Here is a 23,611-nt window from a genome sequence, read left to right as displayed (position 1 = left end):
GTTAAATGCATTAAAATGTAAAGAAACTTGAAATTGCCTTTTTAAAGAAAAAATCTATGAAAATGATTAGCACAATACAGAAATCCTATATACAAGAGACAATTGTCACTAATCAAACAGCTATCTTGTGGGGCTAGGCCGACTCAAATTAGACAGTTGACTCCACAATACACTCTGGCCAGAGAAAACAGATCAGCATCCAAATGTTAGTTAAATTATGTTAAATAATGGGGCAATTTTTTTTGTACATTAAAAAGCTGAAAACCAGTTTAAAATTATGGTCCCTCACCAATTGCTTGATGGCCATTACCCACTTTTAAGTGGAAATTTTTCCACATCAATCTGCTTTTTATCATGCAGATGAAATGTTAATCTAGGTATTGGGAGATGTGTTCTGTATATTGAATAACCATTTGGAAGCTGGACTTTTCCTTGAGATTGAATAAAACTGTTCAAAGTTCCATTATAAATTTATCCACGATTCCAATAAAAACTGATTAAGCTAGACAATTCTTGAGAATGCAAAAGACTTGAGGCTATAATTGCAAGGGGCTTATATAGTACACACTCCATTTGTTTCCAAACTTCAACAGAACAATTACAAAGATGCCCCCAACTTTAAATTTTAGAGCAAGACAGAGAACCCATTACAAGTCATTATGAATTTATTTACATTTTTAAAGTACACAAATACAGCTGCAATACAAATAGGTTACCAGTATTCTGTTACCATTACACAGGATATACACAGACATTCTACAGGGGGGGGGGGGGGGGGGGAAAGCCACCCAAGGTCACGGTGGTTCATTTGCGTGAAAGAAAAATTGGAAGAGTTCGATGTCTTGGAGGCACCATTAGTTAGACAAATTGGTTGTGGGAAGGAAACACTGATTCTCAAGTTTCTCCCAATACAAACCTTATGGGAAATATTAATTTAACCACAGACATTACAAAAAAAACCCCACAGGACTGTTGAAATGAAGGGAAGAATGCAGTAACGCCAGTTCTAGCTGTGCTCCTGTTCAACATGTCAGTGCGCATGCGTCAACAGTAAGGCTTTTCTGACATTTAGCCAGATACCCTTTCATGCTACCCACCCAAGAAGCTGATGTGAAATACAAGTATGGCTGCTACAAAAAAGGAAATGGGCTGTGCATTTGATGAAACAGACACACATCTACAAGTTAGGCGGTAGTTCTTCCATTCTCTCAGTGTGCTACCTGGAAGCTATATTTATAGCAAGCATGTTATAATATTCCATTTTAGACGGAATCCCAGTTAGCTTTCAAAAAACCTTCAAGCTGGATTCACTACCGCCACGTGTAAACATTTTGAAAACCAAGAATATGTATTGAAGCATGCGCATTGGAATGTAAAAATTCATCAGCCCCTATAAGCTAATGACAGAATTCACATTTTTTAAACTGTACAAGTCCTTCACAGCTCTTTGTTTGAAAAGCTTTTCTACACCCAAGTGATTAATGGAGATGCTATAACTCCTTAGGCCAGGGAAACCCAAGAGTAAACTCTGTACCAACACTAATCAGACACTATTTTTAAAAATAACGGTCACCAAAACACAGCTTTACCTTTACTTTTTACTTTATTCTTCCACATTTTGATTTTTAAGGTCACATTTTTTGTTCGGCCTTGGCACTGCCATTTTATTCCACAATGCTTCTGCCAGATAAGTTGGCACTTGGCAGCTCTTCCATAAGATACAAAATGGTCACTGGCACCAATGATCATTCTGCTTTTAGTATGATAAAAAATAAAATGTGGAAGTTAAAAGTCTTGCAAACAACCTAGATACTAAACCAAAAACATTAACTGATACAGTGTGCTACCAAAAAAAAGGGAACATTTTAAAACTCAAGTTTAATACAAAAAGACTGGAGAAAGCTTTAAATAAAACCAGCTGCTTTTAAATTCACATACACTCACTGCCAACCCTATGTGTTACAGGATTTTTCAAGTCAGTCAATCTCCATTTCAGATTCTCAAACCTATAGAGCATCACAGACATAAAAGCAGGACAACATTCTACTTATCTACATAGATGCTGCTTTCAATTTTAGCAGGGCGATACAAAATATTTAAACCAGGTAAAGGTCTACAGTTGTACAGTAGAGTAATAAAAGGCTACATAATGCCAATCATGGAAGGAGAAGGGATGGCGATATCTATTCTATTTGCGGTCAATTCTGTAAACCGTCTTTAGAGCCCCTGCTACTGAAGCAGTGGGCGCAATCTTTTAACTTGTATTTTATACTGCAGTCAGGCAAAAGGTCTCCTTGCGAAGGTGTTCTTAAAAACATTTAAAGTTTTCCATCCACATTTTAGTTAAAGGCATCGAGAGCTTCATTTTGTCGGTTTGCTTTGTAGGGGGGGTCACGAGTTTCAAGGTTAGAATGGGACATCAGCCATGCATTGTCCGCCCTCCATGGTGAGTCATTTTCATCGAGGAACAGCGGAATGGATGCCGCTGGAAGTCACCCGGGCTGGGATCTGTCCAAAGAAACAAACAAAAAATAAATTAGTCCCTTACAAGTGTCAGATACCACTATTTCTCACAATGTTAATGGCTAACCACCAACGTACACTGCTAGGGAAATGTGGGATACAAATGCAAACACAACAAAGCTGCATAAAGTGGGATACGGCCCAAAAATGCTTTCTACCAATTCTATGTTACAAGCAATTATAACCCAGGGAATATTCAAATTATTAAAATGCATCTTAAAAAAAAATTCTATTTCTGAAATGTTGGGGACTGGATAGAGCAGTGGGCAAGAGCACAACCTCTTCACTTCTCGGACCTGTGCGTGAATCCAACCCAGTTTGATGGGATGAGTCTCCCCACTATCTGGTTTGTAAGTGAGATGAATCGAGGCACCTTAACCCAATTCTTAGTGGGCAACAGTCAAAACAGAAACTTACCCGCCGATAATTCTGCAAATATTGGTGCAAAATTTGCAAACGAATTCAGAAACCTCAAAGATACTGGTGTAAAAAAAGGGAAATATTCACACCGGTATTGTATGTAGCAGGGTGCTATTAAATCATGAGTTAAGGCATGCTACTGGGATTGGTAGCGGAAGCTTCAATCTGCATTTCACCCACTGTATCTCTGACCTGGCAATATTTGACATGCCAAAAAGTATAAACTCTCTCTATCTCCAGGATCAATAGTGCTCATCTTAAAACGCACAAAAATAAACCCTTAGAAACTGATGAAAGTTCAAACTGATGAAAGTTCAAACAGGAGCTGCCTGTCCCATAGGACTTCCTTCAAACAGGAGATATCACCAGCCATTTTATTACTTGTGAATACCAATCATTGATTATACAGGAAGTGCGCTTTTGCTGGATCACCGTTTGCACTGAAAAGGGTGGTCACTCCTAAAAAGGTGAATAAGGCAGACCTTTATCTACCAGAGAAGCTCTAAATAACACCAATATTATTTGTAAATGATCCAGACTTTGAGCAAAGCAGCTGTACTTTGGTTTCAGAGAAACTAGTTTCCTAAAAGAAAAAAAGCTTATGGGAACTACTTTGAACAGAAAATACTCATTGCAGATTCCCTCTCAGCTTTTAGTGAAGGTACCTTTCTAAAGTACTAGGTTATTATGCTGAAATTGATTTCAGTAACTCCACTCATGATTTAAAAAGCCACATTACACTATTTTATGTACCAATATATAGTTCATTGCATGGGTCTACATGCAACAGGAGTACAATAAAACAGATGAATCTGCTCACAGCTGAACAGACCATAAAGTCACTCAGATACTGGATTTGGAGCATTTCAAATTCAACTGATGAACTGGCTACACTTCAACTTGACTTTGAATTTTCAACTGAATATTTTACATTGAAATTACAAGCAACTTCATGTTTTTTTGAATTTAAAGTGGGTAACTGTTTGAAGTTATGGCTCTTTAAATGTCACCATCTAAGAAAATGCTGTCATTGTTAATACGTGAAGACCTTTAAATATAGTATTAAAAAAAACTACCGATTCCCCAAAAGGTAAAAGCACGAATTCTCCAAATTTATTGAAGATTCACACTTTTAAGACAAGACAATGTATTTTCAACTTTGTAATTACTGTAGAGATACATTAAATTTAGGGGTTTTCAGGTGTCACATGTATGCATCTAATATGTATTACAGCAAAACCATTAACAGACCAGCTATTGCAATATCCTTCAGCCTTGAAGCATGAATACGTAAATGCAGACCTGTAAGAAAATGTAATGACATTTTCCCCTTTACTTTTGACAAAAAGGCATTTCAGTCTTTGACGAGCATTTACCGTTTCCTGTGGTATAAAGTAATTTGTGACAACAGTAACAATGCAATGATTAGCCAAAATTTCTAGTCATCTCAATGAAAACTATATGAAGCAGTGCCCCACACATCTTACCATTGTGTCAGCATGTTAATTTGCAGAATCGGAGGTGAAATATTAAACTTGAACTTGCTTCACTTTGCAAAAAAGGTTATCCATTAAAATATTTCGTTTATTCAGCAACACTCAGTTTGTAATGATCAAACCTCAATGTAATGTTTTCAGTTTTGTTCAGTATTTGAAGTAAAAACATACAAAAGTTTTTATTTTAGCAAACTGTACATACAAATTTGGAATAGCCAAAATGTTAAGATGTTGAGGGTGGCCCCAGTTTCACTGGTATATTTGGTCATTATGATCCTAAGCCTGCAACATAAATTTGTCTATACTCAGGCTAATTTGCAGATTTTTTTTAATTTTTGGTAACTTGCAACTTAAAGTGCAGCTGAATTGGCAGATTATACACCAATACACTGCCAGCACTGTAATAATGACAATATGATTTTAAAAAAAGAAAGGGAGCAATGTTGACAAATATTTTCACTCAGTTATATAGGTGAAAGCTGTTTTTGTTGTCTAGCTTGAGCAGTTGAGAGAAGAAGAACTGGAGTAGTAAACTGAAGTAAAAATTAACGCTCCAAACATGAAACGCAGCTTTGTGCGTTGACTCATGCTGGACATAGGTGCCACCAACATACAATACCAGCTGCTACCACCCCCTTCTTGTCCATTAGTTTGTTTAATGGCTTTAAACATTAGACCATGATCTATCACAACAGTTTGCTACAGATCCTTTAAAGATCAATTCACTGACTGAACCAGTGCAACAAATGGCTGCACAAGAATCTGTTTAAGTAACATATCTCCTCTTCCTCCAATTTCCATTTAAAAGCAAAAATGCTGCAACACTGCAAAACACACCCATGCAGAAAGTGACGTGTTGAACTACGCAGTATTAACAAAGCAGGAAACCGTGCAACAAGACTTCACAAGCAGATTAAATGGAAATCAAGCCAAAACTCACAACGATCAAGTATCATTGCAGAAGTACACTAAAACTGGAAAATGCAAATTAAGGTTCCAAAGAACTACAGCAGCCAGGGTGCAATCTGGGGGGGGGGGCACGGGGGGAGAAGAGAAGTGGGGGCAAAAGAGAGATTACAAGCAGGGTGAATGACTGCAGCAAGTGATATGGGGGGGGGGGGGGGGGGGGGAAGGAAAGAGAAACACCAGGCAATATAAAAACAAAAATCCACCTGATATTCCATTTTTAGCATGGAAACGTTGAACTACTTTCAATATCCATGCTGAGGTTTTTTCTTAAGCACAGACCTGTAATGTAAAAATGAAGCAAAGCCGTGCCCTATTTCCTAACCCCCAAAGTTTTACTTCTTATGCTGTTTTGTATGTGCATACATATTATTAATCTAAATATCCAGCAATTTATATTGATTTCTCAGCCTGCATTCATATTGGTGCCATCTGATGCTGCATCCATACTGGTACAATGGCATACACTACACTCTTATTGTGCTGGATAATATACGCTCACATGTATTCCAAAGGTTGCTGTGCTGAATGTGATTGAGAATTAATTATGAAGGTGGTCAAGTTTAATCACTCTCGCACTGTCTTATAAAGTGCGACATGCCCTGCAGTATATTTTGGGGAAGTACTGTGGAATAGACGGTTTACACAAGTCTATCAATGTCCAGTTGCTGCAGAGCTAGTTCTGAATTGGCTTTGAGTGGTTACATTTTTGAAGCCGTTGTAAATTCAGAACCAATATTTAACATACAGCTTCACTATAAAAGGAGCTGATGACTCCAATAGTCAGTCAGTGAGTGCTGTCCTCCTTTCTTGGGCACGGTGATACAAATTTATATTGATCCAGACTGTATAGGATGGAACGTGGTACACAAGCGGAGTACCTTTACACAAAGGCTGAGACATTAACATTTACCTGAAACAAAAAGAATCACGAGAAGGATCTTGCATGTGGAATGTGATTAAGAGAGGGGATTTCATGGCACTTTATAGTACTGATTAGATATTTGATCCCTACACAATGTGCTTTAAACCCTACCATCCTCAGTCTCTACTTCAATGAGATGGGATTGAGATAAACTCACCCAGTGCTGCCTTCAATGCGTGTGGACCAGCTACATGCCATGATGCTCGAAGGGGAGGCTATTCTGAGGTGGGGGGAAAAGACAACTATTTGTAATCTGTGCCACTACCCACACAAAACCATCGTTAACAATGAGTTGTAACACTCAAGTAGTGATCTGTACAGCTAAATTAGCAAGTTGGACATAATACAGAGCTTGAAATTGGACATCACCCAGAATTTATTGGAACAGGTTCCATCTTTTAGTCCGCACTTCAAATGAACCAATAGGTCAGCAAGAGCTTGGAAAACCCGGTCCATGCCCAAAGTGGTGCAAATTGGCATCTATAAGGATTCAAGCCATGTGTTAGCACAGGACTCGAAGAACAAACCACCCGAGCATTGGTAACGGCAGCAATCTAGATCAATTTCAGAATTCAACTGTTTTTCATATACTAAATAAAGCTGGTCACTTCAAGAGCATCTTCTCTGGTCATCTCTTTGGTGGTAAAAGTATCAAGTGAATATTAAAAAGCTGTATAAATTTTCTACTCATGAATGCCATGCACATAAAATTTATATTTCAACTCCCATTACATTCTCAAGCACAATTCCACACAACTTATTTCAAATTATGTTGCTAGCAGTTTATAACTTCCTTTACAGCACCTTAAATCAAGTATATTACAGCACCTTAAATCAAGTATATTACAGCACCTTAAATCAAGTATATATCAAGACCACAACAGCTTACTGCAGCACAAATAGTAACCTGCTGTGAAGCTTTCATTACTTCACAAATTGAAAAAAGACACTGAAAATCCACTCCCCACCTGGCAGTATAGCCAGGTTACTAGAGTCCAGATCAGCCGGTGCAGATATTCAAATCATAACCATAAAGAGATGTGAAGACTTTTAAAAGTTACATTTGGCTCCCTGTTATTTCTCATCTACGTGCTGTCCCTCGGCGACATAATCCGAAAACATGTCAGGTTCCACATGTACACCAACGACACCCAGCTCTCTCACCACCACCTCTCTCGACCCCTTCACGGCCTGTGCTATCCAGCTGCTTGTCCGACATCCAGTACCGAGATGAGCAGTAATTTCCTCCAATTAAACATTAGGAAGACCAAACCATTGTCTACGGCATCTGCCACAAACTCCGTTCCTTAGCCACCAAATTCGTTCCCCTCCCTTGCCACGGTCTCGGGTTGAACCAGATATTTCACAATCTCGGCATCCTACTTGACCCTTAACTGAACATCCATATCCTCTCCATCACCAAGACTGCCTACTTCCACCTCTAATATTGCCCGTCTCCACCCCTGCCTTAGCCCAACTGCTGTTGAAACCCTCATCTATGCTTTTATTACCTCCAAACTTATCTATTCCAATGCTTGCCTGGCCGGCCTCCCATCTTCCACCCTCCAACTCTGAGCTCACCTAAAACTCTGCTGCCCGTATTCTAACTCACACCAAGTCTCTTTCACCCATCACCCCTGTGCTCGCGGACATTAGCTCCTGGTCCACTAATGCCTCAAATTTAAAATTCTCATCCTTGTGTTAAATTCCTCCATGGCCTCACTCCTCCACATCTCCTCCAGCCCTACAACCCTCCAAGAACTCACATCATTGGAGGCTGTGCCTTCAGTTGTCTAGACCTCAATCTCTGGAATTCCCTCCCTAACCAACCCCCCCTCCTTAAAACCTACCTCTCTGACCAATCTTTTGGTCACCTGTCCTAATGTCTCCTTCTTTGGCCTGGTGTCAACTCTTTGGTTACGTTCCTGTGACGTTTTACTACATTAAAAGGCACTATATAAATGCAACTTGCTGTTGTACACTACAGGACCTAGAGCAGTCCAAAAGATCTTAAATGTGCTCCATATTATTTGGCATTGCCCAAAGCTTGGAAGTTTGGTGTTAATGGGAAGAAAATAAAAGGAAAGGAAGTTATAAAAAATAAGTGAAAAAAGGAATAACAATGCATCAGATTAGATAACTGGGTAACTCAAAGTAGATGGATTTGAGGAGAGGTAACAGGAACAAGACAATACTACAGAATTAACAGTGGTAAATAAACATCTGTAAATTGCTTAATTTTATTCAAGTAAAACTTCAACGTCATGTGGAGCTCAAGTGAAGACTATATAAATTGTCCAGGAGGAAAGTCCAACACTGAAGTGCAAGATATGGTACTGCAGTATCATAGGATCACCTCAAGTTGTTTGATAAATGTATTCTTCTGTTACCACATTGCCATTGGAAGTCTGCAAGAAGCATATTCTAAAAGGTTCTGCCTTCAATTTTATATAGCGATGAAAACAATGTCGGGTTGCACAGGTGCCATGATTTTATTTATGGAATTATTCCTTTGAGAACATCTCTCAAGGAACAATATTATCGGATAAATGAAGCCATTTAATTTCTGCCAGAATGTCTCGATAAACGGTTTTCAACCACATTAGATTTAAACATTTAATACTTGAGCTCTGGCGTGCTGAAAGTATGGTGAAACTCAAACTGTTGGGAGTAGGAAAGAGTAAAAATAGCCTGACATTAGCAATATTCAGCGAGTTAGTAATTTCAATTCAAACTGTTAAGTCTTTTAAATAGGCCGTGAAAAATATTTCCCAACATGTACAAGCCAAGTAACGGCAAACTGTTTACGGAAAGCAAATGAATCTCACTTTACACTAAGCGGACAAGGTAAGCCACAGTCTGAGCTAATTCCACCTGCAACTATATACAAAACACTCATTTTGTTTTGAATTACGTGCCATGTTCACTTACATTCAGAAACCTGTTTCAGCATTGCACAATATGAATGCTGCAAGCAGACTCGACTCTTACTGAAGCACAGATCACCAGCAGACTCGACTCTTACTGAAGCACAGATCACCAGCCTACACACATACAGAGCATGCTACAATTAAACCACAAGCCAAACCAGCTCGTCGAAGGCAAATCTACAATTGCTGCAATGTAACTTTTCTATTTTCAGCAAAATAATCCAGACACTGCAAGGCGAAAAGCTCAGGTGTTTCGCAGGTTTGAAGTGTAAGGCAAGATGCAGCCTGCTCCTCTATACCAACATTATTTCCAAATACAGTTGGTGACAAGTCTTGAGTCTTTACATTAAAGTTTGCTTTTAACAGTATTTTCTGGGCCTGTTCATTTAATAAATAAGTCCCCTTGAAAAGAGAACAGGTGAGGTATTATCTCAATACAAAACAAGCAATTGCCTGAAATTACTAGGAAGGTGTGACGTGGATTACACTAGAAATGGTCAGGGTAGGTGTGGATTATTTTATTAAAATTACTATTTTTGGAGCCAGTGGGCGATAATCTCACTTTTACAATTACCAGGAATGCATCCTCACAACCTCCATCGCAATTCATCCAGAAACATCTGTAAAGGAAAACCAGATGATACACAATTTCTATTTGCTTCCATCACTCAAACCTGTAAATACAAGTTACATTTGAGATTTTTATTTTTTATTGTGGTGGTGGTGTGTGGGGGCGGTTGGGCAGATAGCTCCTACGTCTCATCATGTCTTCCTAGCTGGGAGAGTTGGCAACATTTAGTACATTCTCCTCTGCCACAGGCAGCAAAAGAACACATCCATATAAACAGTTCCTTCCCATCATTCCCCCCCCCCCCAAATTCATAAATATGTCAGAAGCAACATCCTGTAACTTTTAACCAAATTACACCGTCACTACCCAGGGAAAGCTGCACAATTCAGTCTAACAATGCTTAAAACCATTAATGTTCTTGTTTTGAAGAGTATTGCTGCAGTTTGTAGACGGGCTACAAAGCAAGTCTGATTCTTGTTTTGATGCTTCACAGTGAATCCATTTAGCAGCCCAGGTTTCCCTCCCTCCAACCAGGTGTCGCACAACACGGAAAATTCAACACGCTCATTACCAATGTCAGCTGAGATCTCAAACCACATCAGTGCTTGGAATTAGTGATGTGGGCTTTTGGAGGAATGCAAAGTTTGAAACGAAAGGTGCATCTTTGATGGGTGAACAGCCTTTCCTCATCCTTGACGTTTCTTGTGTTTAACCAGTTCCTGCTTTAAAAAGGGGGTTTGGTTGTAAAGGGAGCACAGGAAGGAAGGAAAGGAACTAAAGGAATGATTTTAAAAACTTTCTACACAGATAAGCCAACTTCCCCATTATCATTAACCTGCACGTACAATCATCAACTTACCACTTCCTTATTAAGACTTAGGCAAACAACACCATTTGTCTCAATAGCTTAGTTTTGAAAATTATATCTCCAACATAAAACCAATGGTTTACCAAAAATAAAGTAGTTTTCTCTCTAATCTTATTCATTTGCCTATTAAGGGCTGTGAACACTTGCATCCAAGTTGTACATTGCCTAAGTACTTTGAGGATGTATAGGATGACTGAGTAAGGAGTGCTGAATATGGGCAATTTTTCCAAAGTATGAAATTCTGACAAAACTGTTGACTGCTGCAGGTGCGAGCGAGTTATATGGATCTGATACACAAGTGAAAGGTCTTACAATTAGGCACTCTCCAGTGTGTTATTCTTTTTAACACTAGTTATTAAATAGTACCGATACTGCTAGTACAGGTGCAAGGATAGCTGTTCAAGTCAGTCTAAACAAAGGTAGGACCTTCAGAAAAGATGAAGGTTCACAAATGATGAAATATATTTATTTTTAATTAAGGTTAAAAGCTCTACACAAAGAGGTAATTGGAGCAATAGAAATTTAAAACTAATTGTTACCTCTAAGGTTTGATATTTCACACATTTTTAACTTGTCTGAAGCTATCCACAGTGCACTGGAAAGGTCAATAGGGGCTGATGTGACAATCTTTTTGTTGCTTTGATAAACCTTTCACAATGTGTTACTGCAATACCTATCAGATGTTTTAAAAAACAATTAAGGGGTTTAAAAATAGCCTGCCACAACTTGTCCAATCATAGGAGATCAACAGTTAAAATTAGAGAGAGAATATACATATAATTCCCCCTTAAGTATATCATTTAACTGTAGTGTAATTGGTGGGATTGATTTGATTTAAATTAATTTCAATTAATTAAAGGGTAAGTCATGGCAGGAGAGCTCGGCCTCGTGGCATGCTCCTCCTGCGCTATGTGGGAACTCAGGGACAAGTGTCCCTGACAACCATGTGTGCGGGAAGTGTATCCAGCTGCAGCTACTGGCAGACCACATTGCGGCGCTGGAGCTGTGATTGGATTCATACTGGACCATTCGCGATGCTGAGGAATTCGTGGAGAACACGTTTGAGCAGTTGGTCACACCGCAGGCAAAGGTTGGACAGGCAGAAAGGGAAGGGGTGACCGATAGAGTAGTAGGCGCAGGCAGGTAATGCAGGGGTCCTCTGTGGACATCCCCCTCTCAAACAGATATACCGCTTCGGATACTGATGGGGGGGATGGCTTATCAGAGGAAGGCAGCAGCAGCCAACTTCCTGGCACCAGGGGTGGCTCTGCTGCACAGGACGGGAGGAAAGAGAGCGGGAGAGCTATAGTAATAGGGGGTTCTACTGTAAGGGGAATAGATAGGCGTTTCTGCGGCCGCAAACGAGACTCCAGGATGGTGTGTTGCCTCCCTGGTGCAAGGGTCAAGGATGTCTCAGAGCGGCTGCAGAACATTTTGGAAGGGGAGGGTGAACAGCCAGTTGTCGTGGTGCATATAGGCACCAACGATATAGGTAAAAAAACAGGATGAGGTCCTAAAAGCGGAAGAGAGAGTGTTAGGAGGTAAATTAAAAAATAGGACCTCAAAAGGTAGTAATCTCAGGATTGCTACCAGTGCCACGTGCTAGTCAGAGTAGAAATAGAAGGATATTTCAGATGAATACGTGGCTAGAGGAATGGTGCAACGGGGAGGGATTCAAGTTCCTGGGACATTGGAACCGGTTCTGGGAGGTGGGACCAGTTCAAACCGGACGGTTTGCACCTGGGCAGGGCTGGAACCGATGTCCTAGGGGGAGTGTTTGCTAGTGCTCTGGGGGAGGGTTTAAACTAAAATGACAGAGGGTTGGGAACCTGAGCAGGGAGACAGAGGAAAGGGAAACAAGGATAAAAGCAAAAGACAGGAAGGAGAAAAACAAAAGTGGAAGTCAGAGAAATAAATGGTTTAAATCAAACGTGGCCACAGTAAATAATAATTCTAATAGGTCTAAGAGCGTTAAAAAACAAGTCTGAAGGCTTTGTGTCTTAATGCGAGAGCATTCGTAATAAGGTGGATGAATTGGCTGCGCAAATAGAGGTAAACGAATATGATTTGGTTGGGATTACGGAAACGTGGCTCAAGGATGGCCAAGGCTGGGAACTCAACATCCAGGGGTATTCAATATTCAGGAAAGATAGGCAAAAAGGAAAGGGAGGTGGGGTAGCATTACTGGTTAAAGAAGGGATTAACACAATTGTAAGGAAGGATATTAGCTCTGATGATGTGGAATCTGTATGGGTAGAATTGAGAAATACTAAGGGTCAGAAAACATTAGTGGGAGTGGTATATAGACTTCCAAACAGTAAGGCGGAGGTTGGGGATGGCATTAAAAAGGGAAATTAAAGAAGCGTGCAATAAGGGCACAGCAGTCATCATGGGTGACTTTAATCTACATATAGATTGGGCTAGTCAAATTAGTAACAATACCGTGGAGGAGGAATTCCTGGCGTGTTTACGGGATGGTTTCCTGGACCAATATGTCGAGGAACCAACCAGAGATCAGGCCATCTTAGACTGGGTATTACGTAACTAGAAAGGATTAATTAGCAATCTTGTTGTACGAGGCCCCTTGGGTCAGAACGATCATAATATGATCGAATTCTTCATTAAGATGGAGCATGAAGTAGTTGACTCAGAGACTAGGGTCCTAAATTCAAATAAAGGAAACTACGATGGTCTGAGCCGCAAGTTGGGTAGGATTGATTGGGGAATGTCACTCAAAGGGTTGACGGTGGATAGGCAATGGCAAACATTCAAAGACCGAATGGATGGGCTACAGAATTTGTTCATCCCAGTTTGGCATAAAAATAAAACAGAAAAGGTGACTCAACCGTGGCTAACAAGGGAAATTAGGGATAGCATAAGATCCAAGGAGAGGACATATAAATTGGCCAGAAAAAGCAATAATCTTGAGGATTGGGAGCAGTTTAGGATTCAACAAAGGAGGACAAAGGGATTAATTAAGAAGGGGAAAATAGAATGAGAGTAAGCTTGCAGGGAACATAAAAAAACTGACTGTAAAATCTTTTACAGATATGTGAAGAGAAAAAGATTGGTGAAGTCAAGCGTAGGTCCCTTGCAGTCAGAATCAAGGGAATTTATAATGGGGAACAAAGAAATGGCAGACCAACTAAATACATATTTTGGTTCTGTCTTCACAAAGGAGGACACAAATAACCTCCCAGAGATGCCGGGGAACATAGGGTCTGATGAAAGGGTGGAACTGAAAGAAATCAGTATTTGTAGGGAAATGGGGTTAGGAAAATTGATGGGACTGAAGGCCGATAAATCCCCAGGGCCTGATAATCTACATCCTAGGGTATTTAAGGAAGTGGCCCTAGAAATAGTAGATGCATTGCTGGTCATCTTCCAGAACTCGATAGACTCTGGAACAGTACCCATGGACTGGAGGATAGCTAATGTTACCCCACTATTCAAAGAAGGTGGTAGAGAAAAAGCAGGGAATTATAGACCGGTAAGCCTGACATCAGTAGTGGGGAAAATGCAGGTGCAGAAGGTCACGGAAGGAGCCCCGAGGAGGGGCGGTTGGTGAGAAGGTCACGGAAGGAGCCCCGGGAGGGGCGGCTGGTGAGCAGGCCCGGGCGTTGGGCTGAAGATTGTCAGACAGGAGGAATGGTGGAAATGGAATGGCGGCGCGCACAGACGCAGCGGCTTTGCTTCTCCCAGGACGGTGCTATTTACGTTTAATGTTAATGTTATTTGTACTGGACTCATGGGAGCTTGCAAGATCACATTTCGTTGTTCATTATTGTCATTGTACAATGCACAAGTACAAGTTGAATTAATTATTATTATTATTATTAGCAGAGCACTTGGAAAGCAGTGACAGGATCGGACAAAGTCAACATGGATTTACAAAAGGTAAATCGTGCTTGACTAATCTACTGGAATTTTTTGAGGATGTAACTGGTAAAATAGATAAGGGAGAACCAGTGGATGTGGTGTATTTGGACTTTCAGAAGGCTTTCGATAAGGTCCCGCATAAGAGATTAGCATGCAAAATTAAGGCACATGGGATTGGGGGCAAGGTATTGACTTGGATAGAGAACTGGTTGGCGGATAGAAAGCAAAGAGTTGGAATAAACGGGTCATTTTCCGAGTGGCAGGCAGTGACTAGTGGGGTACCGCAAGGATCGGTCCTAGGACCCCAGCTGTTCACAATATATATTAATGATCTGGACGAAGGAATTGGATGTAATATCTCCAAATTTGCAGATGACACAAAGCTGGGTGGGAGGGTATGCTGTGAGGAGGATGTCGTGAAACTCCAGTACGATTTGGACAGGTTGGGTGATTGGGCAGAAACATGGCAAATGCACTATAATGTGGATAAATGTGAGGTTATCCACTTTGGTGGCAAAAACAGGAAGGCAGATTATTTGAATGGCAATAGATTGGGAGAAGGGGAAGTGCAACGAGACCTGGGTGTTCTTGTGCACCAGTCGCTGAAGGTAAGCATGCAGGTGCAGCAGGCGGTTAAGGCGGCAAATGGTATGTTGGCCTTCGTAGCAAGAGGGTTCCAGTACAGGAACAAGGATGTCTTGCTGCAGTTGTACAGGGCCTTGGTGAGACCACACCTTGAGTATTGTGTGCAGTTTTGGTCGCCTTATCCGAGGAAGGACGTTCTTGCCATGGAAGGAGTGCAGCGAAGATTCACCAGGCTGATACCTGGGATGGCAGGAATGACGTATGAGGAGAGATTGTGTCGATTGGGATTATACTCACTGGAGTTTAGAAGATTGAGAGGGGATCTCATCGAAACCTATAAAATTCTGTCAGGCCTGGACAGACTAGATGCAGGAAGGATGTTTCCGATGGCCGGGGAGTCCAGAACCAGGGGTCATAGTCTAAGGATAAGGGGTAAGCCATTTAGGGCTGAGATGAGGAGGAATTTCTTCACCCAGAGAGTGGTGAACCTGTGGAATTCTCTACCACAGAAGGCAGTAGAGGCCAATTCATTAAATATTTTCAAGAAGGAGTTGGATATATTTCTTAAGGCTAAAAGGGATCAAGGGAGATGGGGAGAAGGCAGGGACAGGGTACTGAATTTGGATGATCAGCCATGATCTCACTGAATGGCGGAGCAGGCTCGAGGGGCCGAATGGCCTACTCCTGCTCCTATCTTCTATGTTTTTCTATATAATTGAACAAAATCCATACCCGAGCTGAAAGTTTAGAGGAAGAATTAAGACAGAAAGGGCATGTAAATGGGCAGTGTGCATTTCCTTGATGGTCAGGAGAATGATCAGTTAATAGCACATAACAAAACTCCTGATTTCAGCACACCAAAGATTTAAATATTGGTCCTGTATTAACAGTCAAACTGCAGGTAGGAATTATGAAGGTACGATTTCAGTTGCACGTTGTGGAAGCTTTATTTGGCCATGGGGAAAGGTTTAAAAATAAATATGCACCTACTGAATATTGCAAGAACAATGGGATTATTGTTACATTTTATCATAACATTCTTAGACCTGATCTCAGTTAATTTTTTTTGTAGTTCTAATCTGAATGGAATCAAATAATTAACATGTATATCTGACAACCTGCCCCTTTCGGAACTAGCTACTGTGTTTAGTTTTTGCCATTCCTGACAAACCATTCCTAATATAAGAACACCCAATGCAATGAAAAGGTCAACCAATGGCAATGTTTTTCTTAATCTAGCCATAAGGCTTTAAATATTTATAAAATATTTTCGATAACTGATGGTCACCAGAGAGGAAGGATAGAAAACCAAAGGAGTAATGTAACAGGGATCGAATAGTGTGCTGAAAGTATCAGCTAAAAGCTTCAACAGCTCTTTCCCATTGATTTGTTGGTTACTTTCAGCCAGTTTCTCCTCCTGGTCACGATTCAGAGGACACATATTGGAAGCTAATCTTTCTTCCAAGTAATGGCATACGTAAGGACGGTGGGTGCCAGCTTAACGGCGATAAGTTTGACCATCACCACCTTGGCTCACAAAAGAATGGCAACTTGAGAATGACAATAGAGAGCTGCCACAACCCACGAAACTACACCTCAATATGAGCAGTCACTACCTGGGGGGTGGGGCGGAAACGAAGATTGCTGGAATAATTTTTAAAAAAAAAGGCATCATTAAGTCTCCAAATAGATTTGCATCAAGTTTTACTCAACTCAGGATGTGGGTGTCACTGGCAAGGCCAGCATTTATCGCCCATCCCTAGTTGCCCTGCACAACTGAGTGACTTGCTAGGCTACTTCAAAGGTCAGAGTCTAAGGATAAGGGGTAGGCCATTTAGGACAGAAATGAGGAGGAATTTCTTCACCCAGAGAGTGGTGAACCTGTGGAATTCTCTACCACAGAAGGCAGTAGAGGCCAATACATTAAATATATTCAAGAAGGAGTTGGATATATTTCTTAAGGCTAAAGGGATCAAGGGGTATGGGGAGAAAGCAGGGACCGGGTACTGAACTTGGATGATCAGCCATGATCGCATTGAATGGCGGGGCAGGCTCGAGGGGCCGAATGGCCTACTCCTGCTCCTATCTTCTATGTTTCCATGTAAAGGGCAGTTAAGAGTCAATTGCGTTGATGCGAGACTGGCATCACATATAGGCCAGACTGGGTAAGGACGGCAGGTTCTCTTCCCTAAAAGACATTAGTGAACCAGTTGGGTTTTTACGACAGCTGCGTGGTCACTTTTACTGATACCAACATTTTATTTCTCATTTTTGCAGTAAGTTGGCTAAAACCTGGTTTAAAACCCCCCAAATCATTAAAAACCATTCTCTACATTGCATCAAATTTAGGAAATACACCTATGTGGAGTTTAATGCTTTATACCGATTATACCTGTGATGTTGTCATTCGTGCTGTGTCCTGACGTCCGGTTAAATCTGTCGAGGAAACATTAACAGGAGCGCCACGATGTAACCGCATGCTCACTTTCCGCTCCCGTTCCATGCCAGAGACAGGGCGTGGAGACGTATTAGCTGAAGAATAAGTGTGAAAGTCAGGTTAAACCAGTCCCACTGCACAATCATGGAAAAATATCTCATGAGTAATTTGAATATTCATTTTGTTTAGTGACTGTGTTAAAGCATACCACCAAGAGCCAAGTTTATTATGCGGAAGTGTTTACGGTAGTGAACCAGGGATGTTTACAGGTAAGTTGAAAGATTTGGTTTCAAAATTAATTTCCAGCTCTGCTGTCCAGTTGTGGATTTCCCATTTTCAAAATGCTCCACATATGCACCCATACTTTCACAAGAAACAAATATGTTAAACATTTCCATTCCTACCATAAAGATATTCAAGTTTTTACACAGATCACCTCCTGAATTATGGGACTGGATACATACATGGCTGACCCCAGGTTGCAAATGATAAACAAAAGCAAAACTCTGCAGATTAAGCTGCACCATCCTGGCAATGGATGACTTTCTATTAAGCCTCTAATTTTACACTGGAACCAAATTTTAACTATGAAGTATTGTACCTACCGTTAACAGTCAAGAATGCAGTGGTGATGATGCATCGTAATGCAATTACTTACTTTAAAAAAAAAACTAGAATTGGATTTAAACTGATTTATCAAATTAAACCCATAAATAATATGTTCATCTACTTTATGAACTTACTGAACCATAAATTTTAAATTTTTGTTTCTTGTGAAAAATGGGTGCATATGCGGAGCATTTTGAAAATGGAAAGTTTTCAAAATGGCTACTAATACAGTTTAATATACAACTGGACAATGAATAATGTAAAACCTTCTTCACAATTTAATCTGAACGTATAATTTTAAAAATGGAGCCAAAAGTTGCAATTTCTTAACAAGGTCCACTGTAGCAAGCCCCCATGGTAGGGCTATGAATTAATTCCATCAACAGGAGTTCCCATTTTCAGTCACAGCTGAGTGGTGACCAGTTGCTTTTTGGTAGAGTTGTGAGCGGCTGTTACCAGTGGCTGCTTGACAGCACAAAGACAGGCCCCAAAACAGATCCCCTGCTCGTCCTTTTGAAACCAAGAATAAGAACTGCAGTTTAAAAAAAAAAAAAAAATGTTTCTTAAACATTTTTGAGGAGGAGAAAATTGCCTAACACTTTTCCAGTGTATGGCCCCAGAGACACCCTCCGGTACTTAATCCAGGTGGTCATTACTCACGTGTGAACCTTGACAGTAAGTATTGGTGGGCGGTTTAACCACAGTGGGTATTACAGTGAAGCCCCATCTTGTTCTCACTCAACATCCACGCATGCACTTTTCCAACAGGGGCTCCCCAATTACCATTAAATCTCCTGCAGTACTTTTTATAAAACCTAAACTCACCAAATTACTCAACAAGGCTCTAATTGTACTGATTACCTCATCACTCGTAACCTAATCATCAGTCTGTACTCGTGTTCTGCATTACTCGATGTACTTTCTACATCACCTAATTTGGGTAAACTTGTAATTCAATCTGCACTGGCAACATCAATAAGGCTGAAATTAATATTAGTCATAAAGCTAATATAATATGCAATTAGCCCTCTCCCCAAGTGAGTCTGCCCCATCTCAGTAAGCCCAATAAGCAGATCAAGATCACATCCCACATCATATCTAGTTTCACAGTCCAAGGCGTAAAGCCTTTGCTGAAGAGCTAGCCACTTTATTGCTCAACTTTTAAAAATTGGTGTCTTTCACCACTCCTCTGACAAACTACAAGTCTGTAACTATTATTTCAGGTATTTAATGTAGCTGGTAACTTTGTTTTTACAGCACAGAAACAGGCCATTTGGCCCAACAGGTTTATACCGGTGTTTATGCTCCACACGAGCCTCCTCCCACCTTACATCATCCTACTTTATCAGTATATCCTTCTATGCCTTTCTCCCTCATGTACTTATCTAGCTTCTCCTTAAATGTTCCTCTGCTATTTGCCTCAACCACTCCATGTGGTAGTTTACCTTCACTGTGGCAAGCAATGCTTTAAACTGTAAATTCCACAAAACTTTCTTCAAGACCGTTCTTTATGCATTACTGAGACTTTGAAGAGCATCACAATCAAGGAATCCAGATTCCATCGTATCCTTAGGATTGAAGCAAGGGCCATGAAGAAGCAGAAATGCATACCTGAAGTCCTCTGTCTCAGCTAGCACTCCAAGATGGCTCTTCACTTGCAGGAAGACATCTTAAAATGCTTATTAGGATGACAGAACAGTGATTATGAAAAGAAGAATAGTGTGCGTTAGCCAGGAGGGCGAGGGAACGAAAGATGCAGGGTTTTAAAAGCAGGGAGGGATATGGCAAGGTAGAAGGAACTGGCTAGAAGGAAAAGCCATTGGAGGCAATGTAGTACGTATTGTGACAGATACGAACGGAACCAGGCAAGAGCATTGTCAGGAACGTGGATTTCAAAGGAGACGTGAGCAGCATAGATTGGTCAATGCCGTCGAAAGCTCCAATGACATTTGAGAGGACGAGAATAAAGTTACGGTTGCAAGGTGCACATGATTCATCGGTGACCTTTGCCAATGGGATTTCAGTACTGTGAGCGAGGTAGAAGCAAAATCTATAAGTAGTGGGAGAGGTGAGACGGTAGCAAGGCAATGCATTTCACTTCAAAAAGTATGGCTTTGATATTGGACATGAGCTCCTCACATTAGGAGTCGGAGGTGAGAATGAGGGGTATGAAAGGAAAAGATCTAATGACCTCTGCAGAAGAGGAGTTTGGAGTTGTTTTTGCTCTCAATGATGATCTTGGAGTAGTAAACAGTTTTGTCCAAGAAAAGGAAGCAATGGTACTGCTTTGTGATAGTCAGATCTGGTTGAGGACAGCTAGGCCAGTATTTGAGCCATGGCTAAAATCTAGGAGCAAGATTAATGTGTATTAAAAAATTTTATATCTGCACACATATACTCAACTTTTTCCACTGGAAATTCCTATACCCATTGATGACAACATTTCTTTTGTAAACTTGTAATTACAGTTTCCTGCCAGTGGTGGCACATAATGGTAGGCAAGATGCACCAATTGGAGGTAAATATCTGGCATTTACCAGTACTGTACTAGGGAGGAGGAATTGGGTTTAGCGGCACGTGGGTGCAGTCCTGTGCTTTGGTAGCACTGGGGGATGGTCCTGGGGTTTGACAACTGGAATGGGGCTCCTGGAGGTTGACAACTACAGTGGAGCTGCTGAAGGTTGACAGCATGAACGTCCTTTCATCTGGCATTACTGTGAAGGGGAAACCTAGGGCTTGTTAGGACTGTGGAAGGCAAAGCTGAGGTTTGCCTCAACTGGGGGGGGGGTCATTCAATCGGAGGTGTAGTTCACTGGTGGACTCCAGGCATCAGCAATGAAGGGAGAGACAGGGCATGACTAGTTGAGGAGGATTCCCATATGTGGCAGCATTGCTTTGCGACTTTAAGGGATCTCTGTTAGCACATAGATTTTGCTTTTTTATGATTGATTCCTGGATATGTATCTCCATTTTTCTCACACTTAAGAAAATGTCACCATTTTGATTATGATCAACAAAACACAGGTGGTTATCAGAGCTTTCAAAATAGAAGCTGTGCATCTCTTAATTAGAATATTTATATATTTTAACTAAGCATAAACGGTGATAATCAGACTGTTCGAACTATTAAAAGACTGAGATAATTAAAGGTTGCTTGAAAAGAAAGCTTACATTTATGTAGCACCCATCACAACCTCAGGATGTCCCAAAGTGCTTTACAGCAAATGGAAGTACTTTTGCTTCTGCTACATGCTTCCCCTGATCTCCATATTTACATATCCCCTCACTCTAAACAACTTTCGCCAGTCTTGCATCCTTTGCTGTTCCTTAGTACCCTGTATGCTGAATACAGGAAGCTTTTGATTTACCGGCACCTAAATAACCGGAAATCTCAGTTAACCGGCAAAATTCAGGAGTATGTTCAGGCAAGTTTTACTTCATATTGTACTTGCCTTCCTCGATCTGTTGCTGTGCAAGGGTGTGGCTGCAGCTGTTGCTAAGCTACAGAGACGCTTGGAACTTGTGGCCATTGTTCTGCACCTGTTGCTGAGCAACAGGGTTTGTTGCTTTATATGGAGCTCTCAGCTCTCCGTATCTTTTACTATAGCTCTCGGTTATCCAGAATTTTTGATGAACCGGCACCACGTCGGTGCCGGATAAAAAAAAGTTTCTTGTACGTGCTTCAGATACAAGATCAGATCAGCCATGATCTCATTAAATGGCAGAGCAGGCTCGAGGAGCCAAATGGCCCACTCCTGCTCCTATTTCTTATGTTCTAACTCATTTGTTTTATTTATCATGGAAACTCAAGTAGGAATGATTTATGAACTGAAAGCAACATGCACTGCTACCACAAACTTTAGTTTATTTTCTTTAAAAAAAAATAGTAATACTGAACTGGACAAAAACTCAAGCTCATGTCCTGCCATATCATACAGATCAGAACAGGCATTCTGAGACTACCTGTTCTGTTAAGTAACTTCAGTTAATAGCTATATTTTACCAGTGTGGGACGTGGGTGTGAGAGGTGTCTGTGGTGCCACTTCTTGATTTCCTTTCAGCCTTCCAGAAGCAGTTGAGGGTAATCCACGTGCTGCTGGATTTCGACCGTGCCTCATTCTTTCCTCCCGTTCTCTCCGCTCGCGATCATCATCTGCGGCTCTGCTGGCTCCCTGAAATGATCCGAGGGGAAAAACCTTAATTGAGGCACATTTCTCCAAAAACTGTCAATCATTTTCGTTAACTGAAATCAATTGTAAACCACTAAATATTCTGAGGGATGACTTGTCCAGCATTACCCCTATGTTACTGGACAAGATACTGAAGATATTTAATGGAGAACATACAAGATATGATGGGGATGATTTTTCAATCTCCCTTATAAACAAACAGTTCAGGGGATGTTCTGTGATACCATTCATAGGTATATCAGGCTTAAATCAAAGAGAGTCAGGGTCGAGACACTAATTCAGCAATGACAAACCAATGCAAAACACAAGGAATGCCACAACTGACAGTCAAACTTTTCATAAGATAACAAATGCCTTCCATTCTGCATATACCCTCATCATGGCTGGGTCTAAATAACATTGGAAAAGGGCATCCCATCAGGTGGGAGAAGCAGGTGTTACCAATTATCTACAAATTAAATAGGGATAAAACATGCCTTCTGGAACCACCAGGTCAAAGAAGTTGCCAAAACTATCTGGGAAACAGTTTGATTTTGGAAGGCTAATGATTGATAAGTTCAACTGTAATGTGAAGGGCCTCATGAAAATCCAGTTCCTCGAACCACTGGCTGGTGCCAACAGTTCCATGATCTGTAAGCATTGTTCTGCTGAAATCCTGTGCCCTCTGTTACAGTGAAGAGATTTTTCTGAATGTTCCTAGATGAGCTGCTGGTAGTACAAACTGCACTCAGGACATGTGAAATTGAACACCTTTGAATCACAAATTTTGTAAAAGCCGCAGATGAGATTTCTCAAATTGAAAAATTGGTGCTTTTTCACTGGAACAGAAAAGGCTGAGAGATTCAGTAAAGATCTTCATAATAAAAGATTTTGAGGGTAAAATGATGACATATGGTTTCTACTGGTTGTTGAATATGTAATGGGGACATAAACTCAGGATTATCAAAAAGAGAATGAAAGGGGGATGTTTAAAGCTGTTTCCCCAGAGGGTTATTAGAGCATGGAATTCTTATTGCCAACACAGACTAAGATAATTTAAGAGAATTAGATAATTGAAGAGGAATATAAAAGGATGAGGAAAGGGGATTAAGAGTAGGTAGCTCAGTTAAAGAGGTGCCACTAACACGTGGCTAACTGGCCTTCTTCTGTGCTGTAATGTCTACAATTCTATGATTTACGCAGGCAAAAATGGCATTTATTCACTGCCGAGCA

General features: G+C 40.7%; 1 protein-coding gene across 8 annotated transcripts in view; it reads right to left on the bottom strand.

Moving 5' to 3' along the window:
• Positions 1 to 647: 647 nt before the first annotated feature.
• Positions 648 to 23,611, bottom strand: part of LOC147102780 (casein kinase I) — a 45,880-nt gene continuing 22,916 nt past the window's right edge. For 3 of the 8 annotated variants that reach the window (XM_085963582.1, XM_085963576.1, XM_085963581.1), the window contains exons 7-9: positions 22,213 to 22,381; positions 17,556 to 17,695; positions 648 to 2,508 (exon numbers count right to left, since the gene is read on the bottom strand). In XM_085963582.1, coding sequence (XP_085819708.1) covers positions 2,458 to 2,508; positions 17,556 to 17,695; positions 22,213 to 22,381 — 360 coding nt within the window. In that variant the 3' untranslated portion in view covers positions 648 to 2,457. Of the gene's footprint in view, positions 2,509 to 6,487; positions 6,551 to 9,822; positions 9,881 to 17,555; positions 17,696 to 19,820; positions 20,556 to 22,212; positions 22,382 to 23,611 lie in introns of those variants that run through there. The other 5 variants (XM_085963577.1, XM_085963578.1, XM_085963579.1 and 2 more) reach the window with 5 other exon arrangements.

This window comes from Somniosus microcephalus, chromosome 21 (assembly GCF_052327205.1).
Source record: "Somniosus microcephalus isolate GS21.2 chromosome 21, FLI_Smic_1.0, whole genome shotgun sequence".
Taxonomy (NCBI): Eukaryota; Metazoa; Chordata; class Chondrichthyes; order Squaliformes; family Somniosidae; genus Somniosus; species Somniosus microcephalus.
The sequence above is the reverse complement of the archived record's forward strand: the minus strand, read 5'-3'. Positions and strand labels throughout refer to the sequence as shown.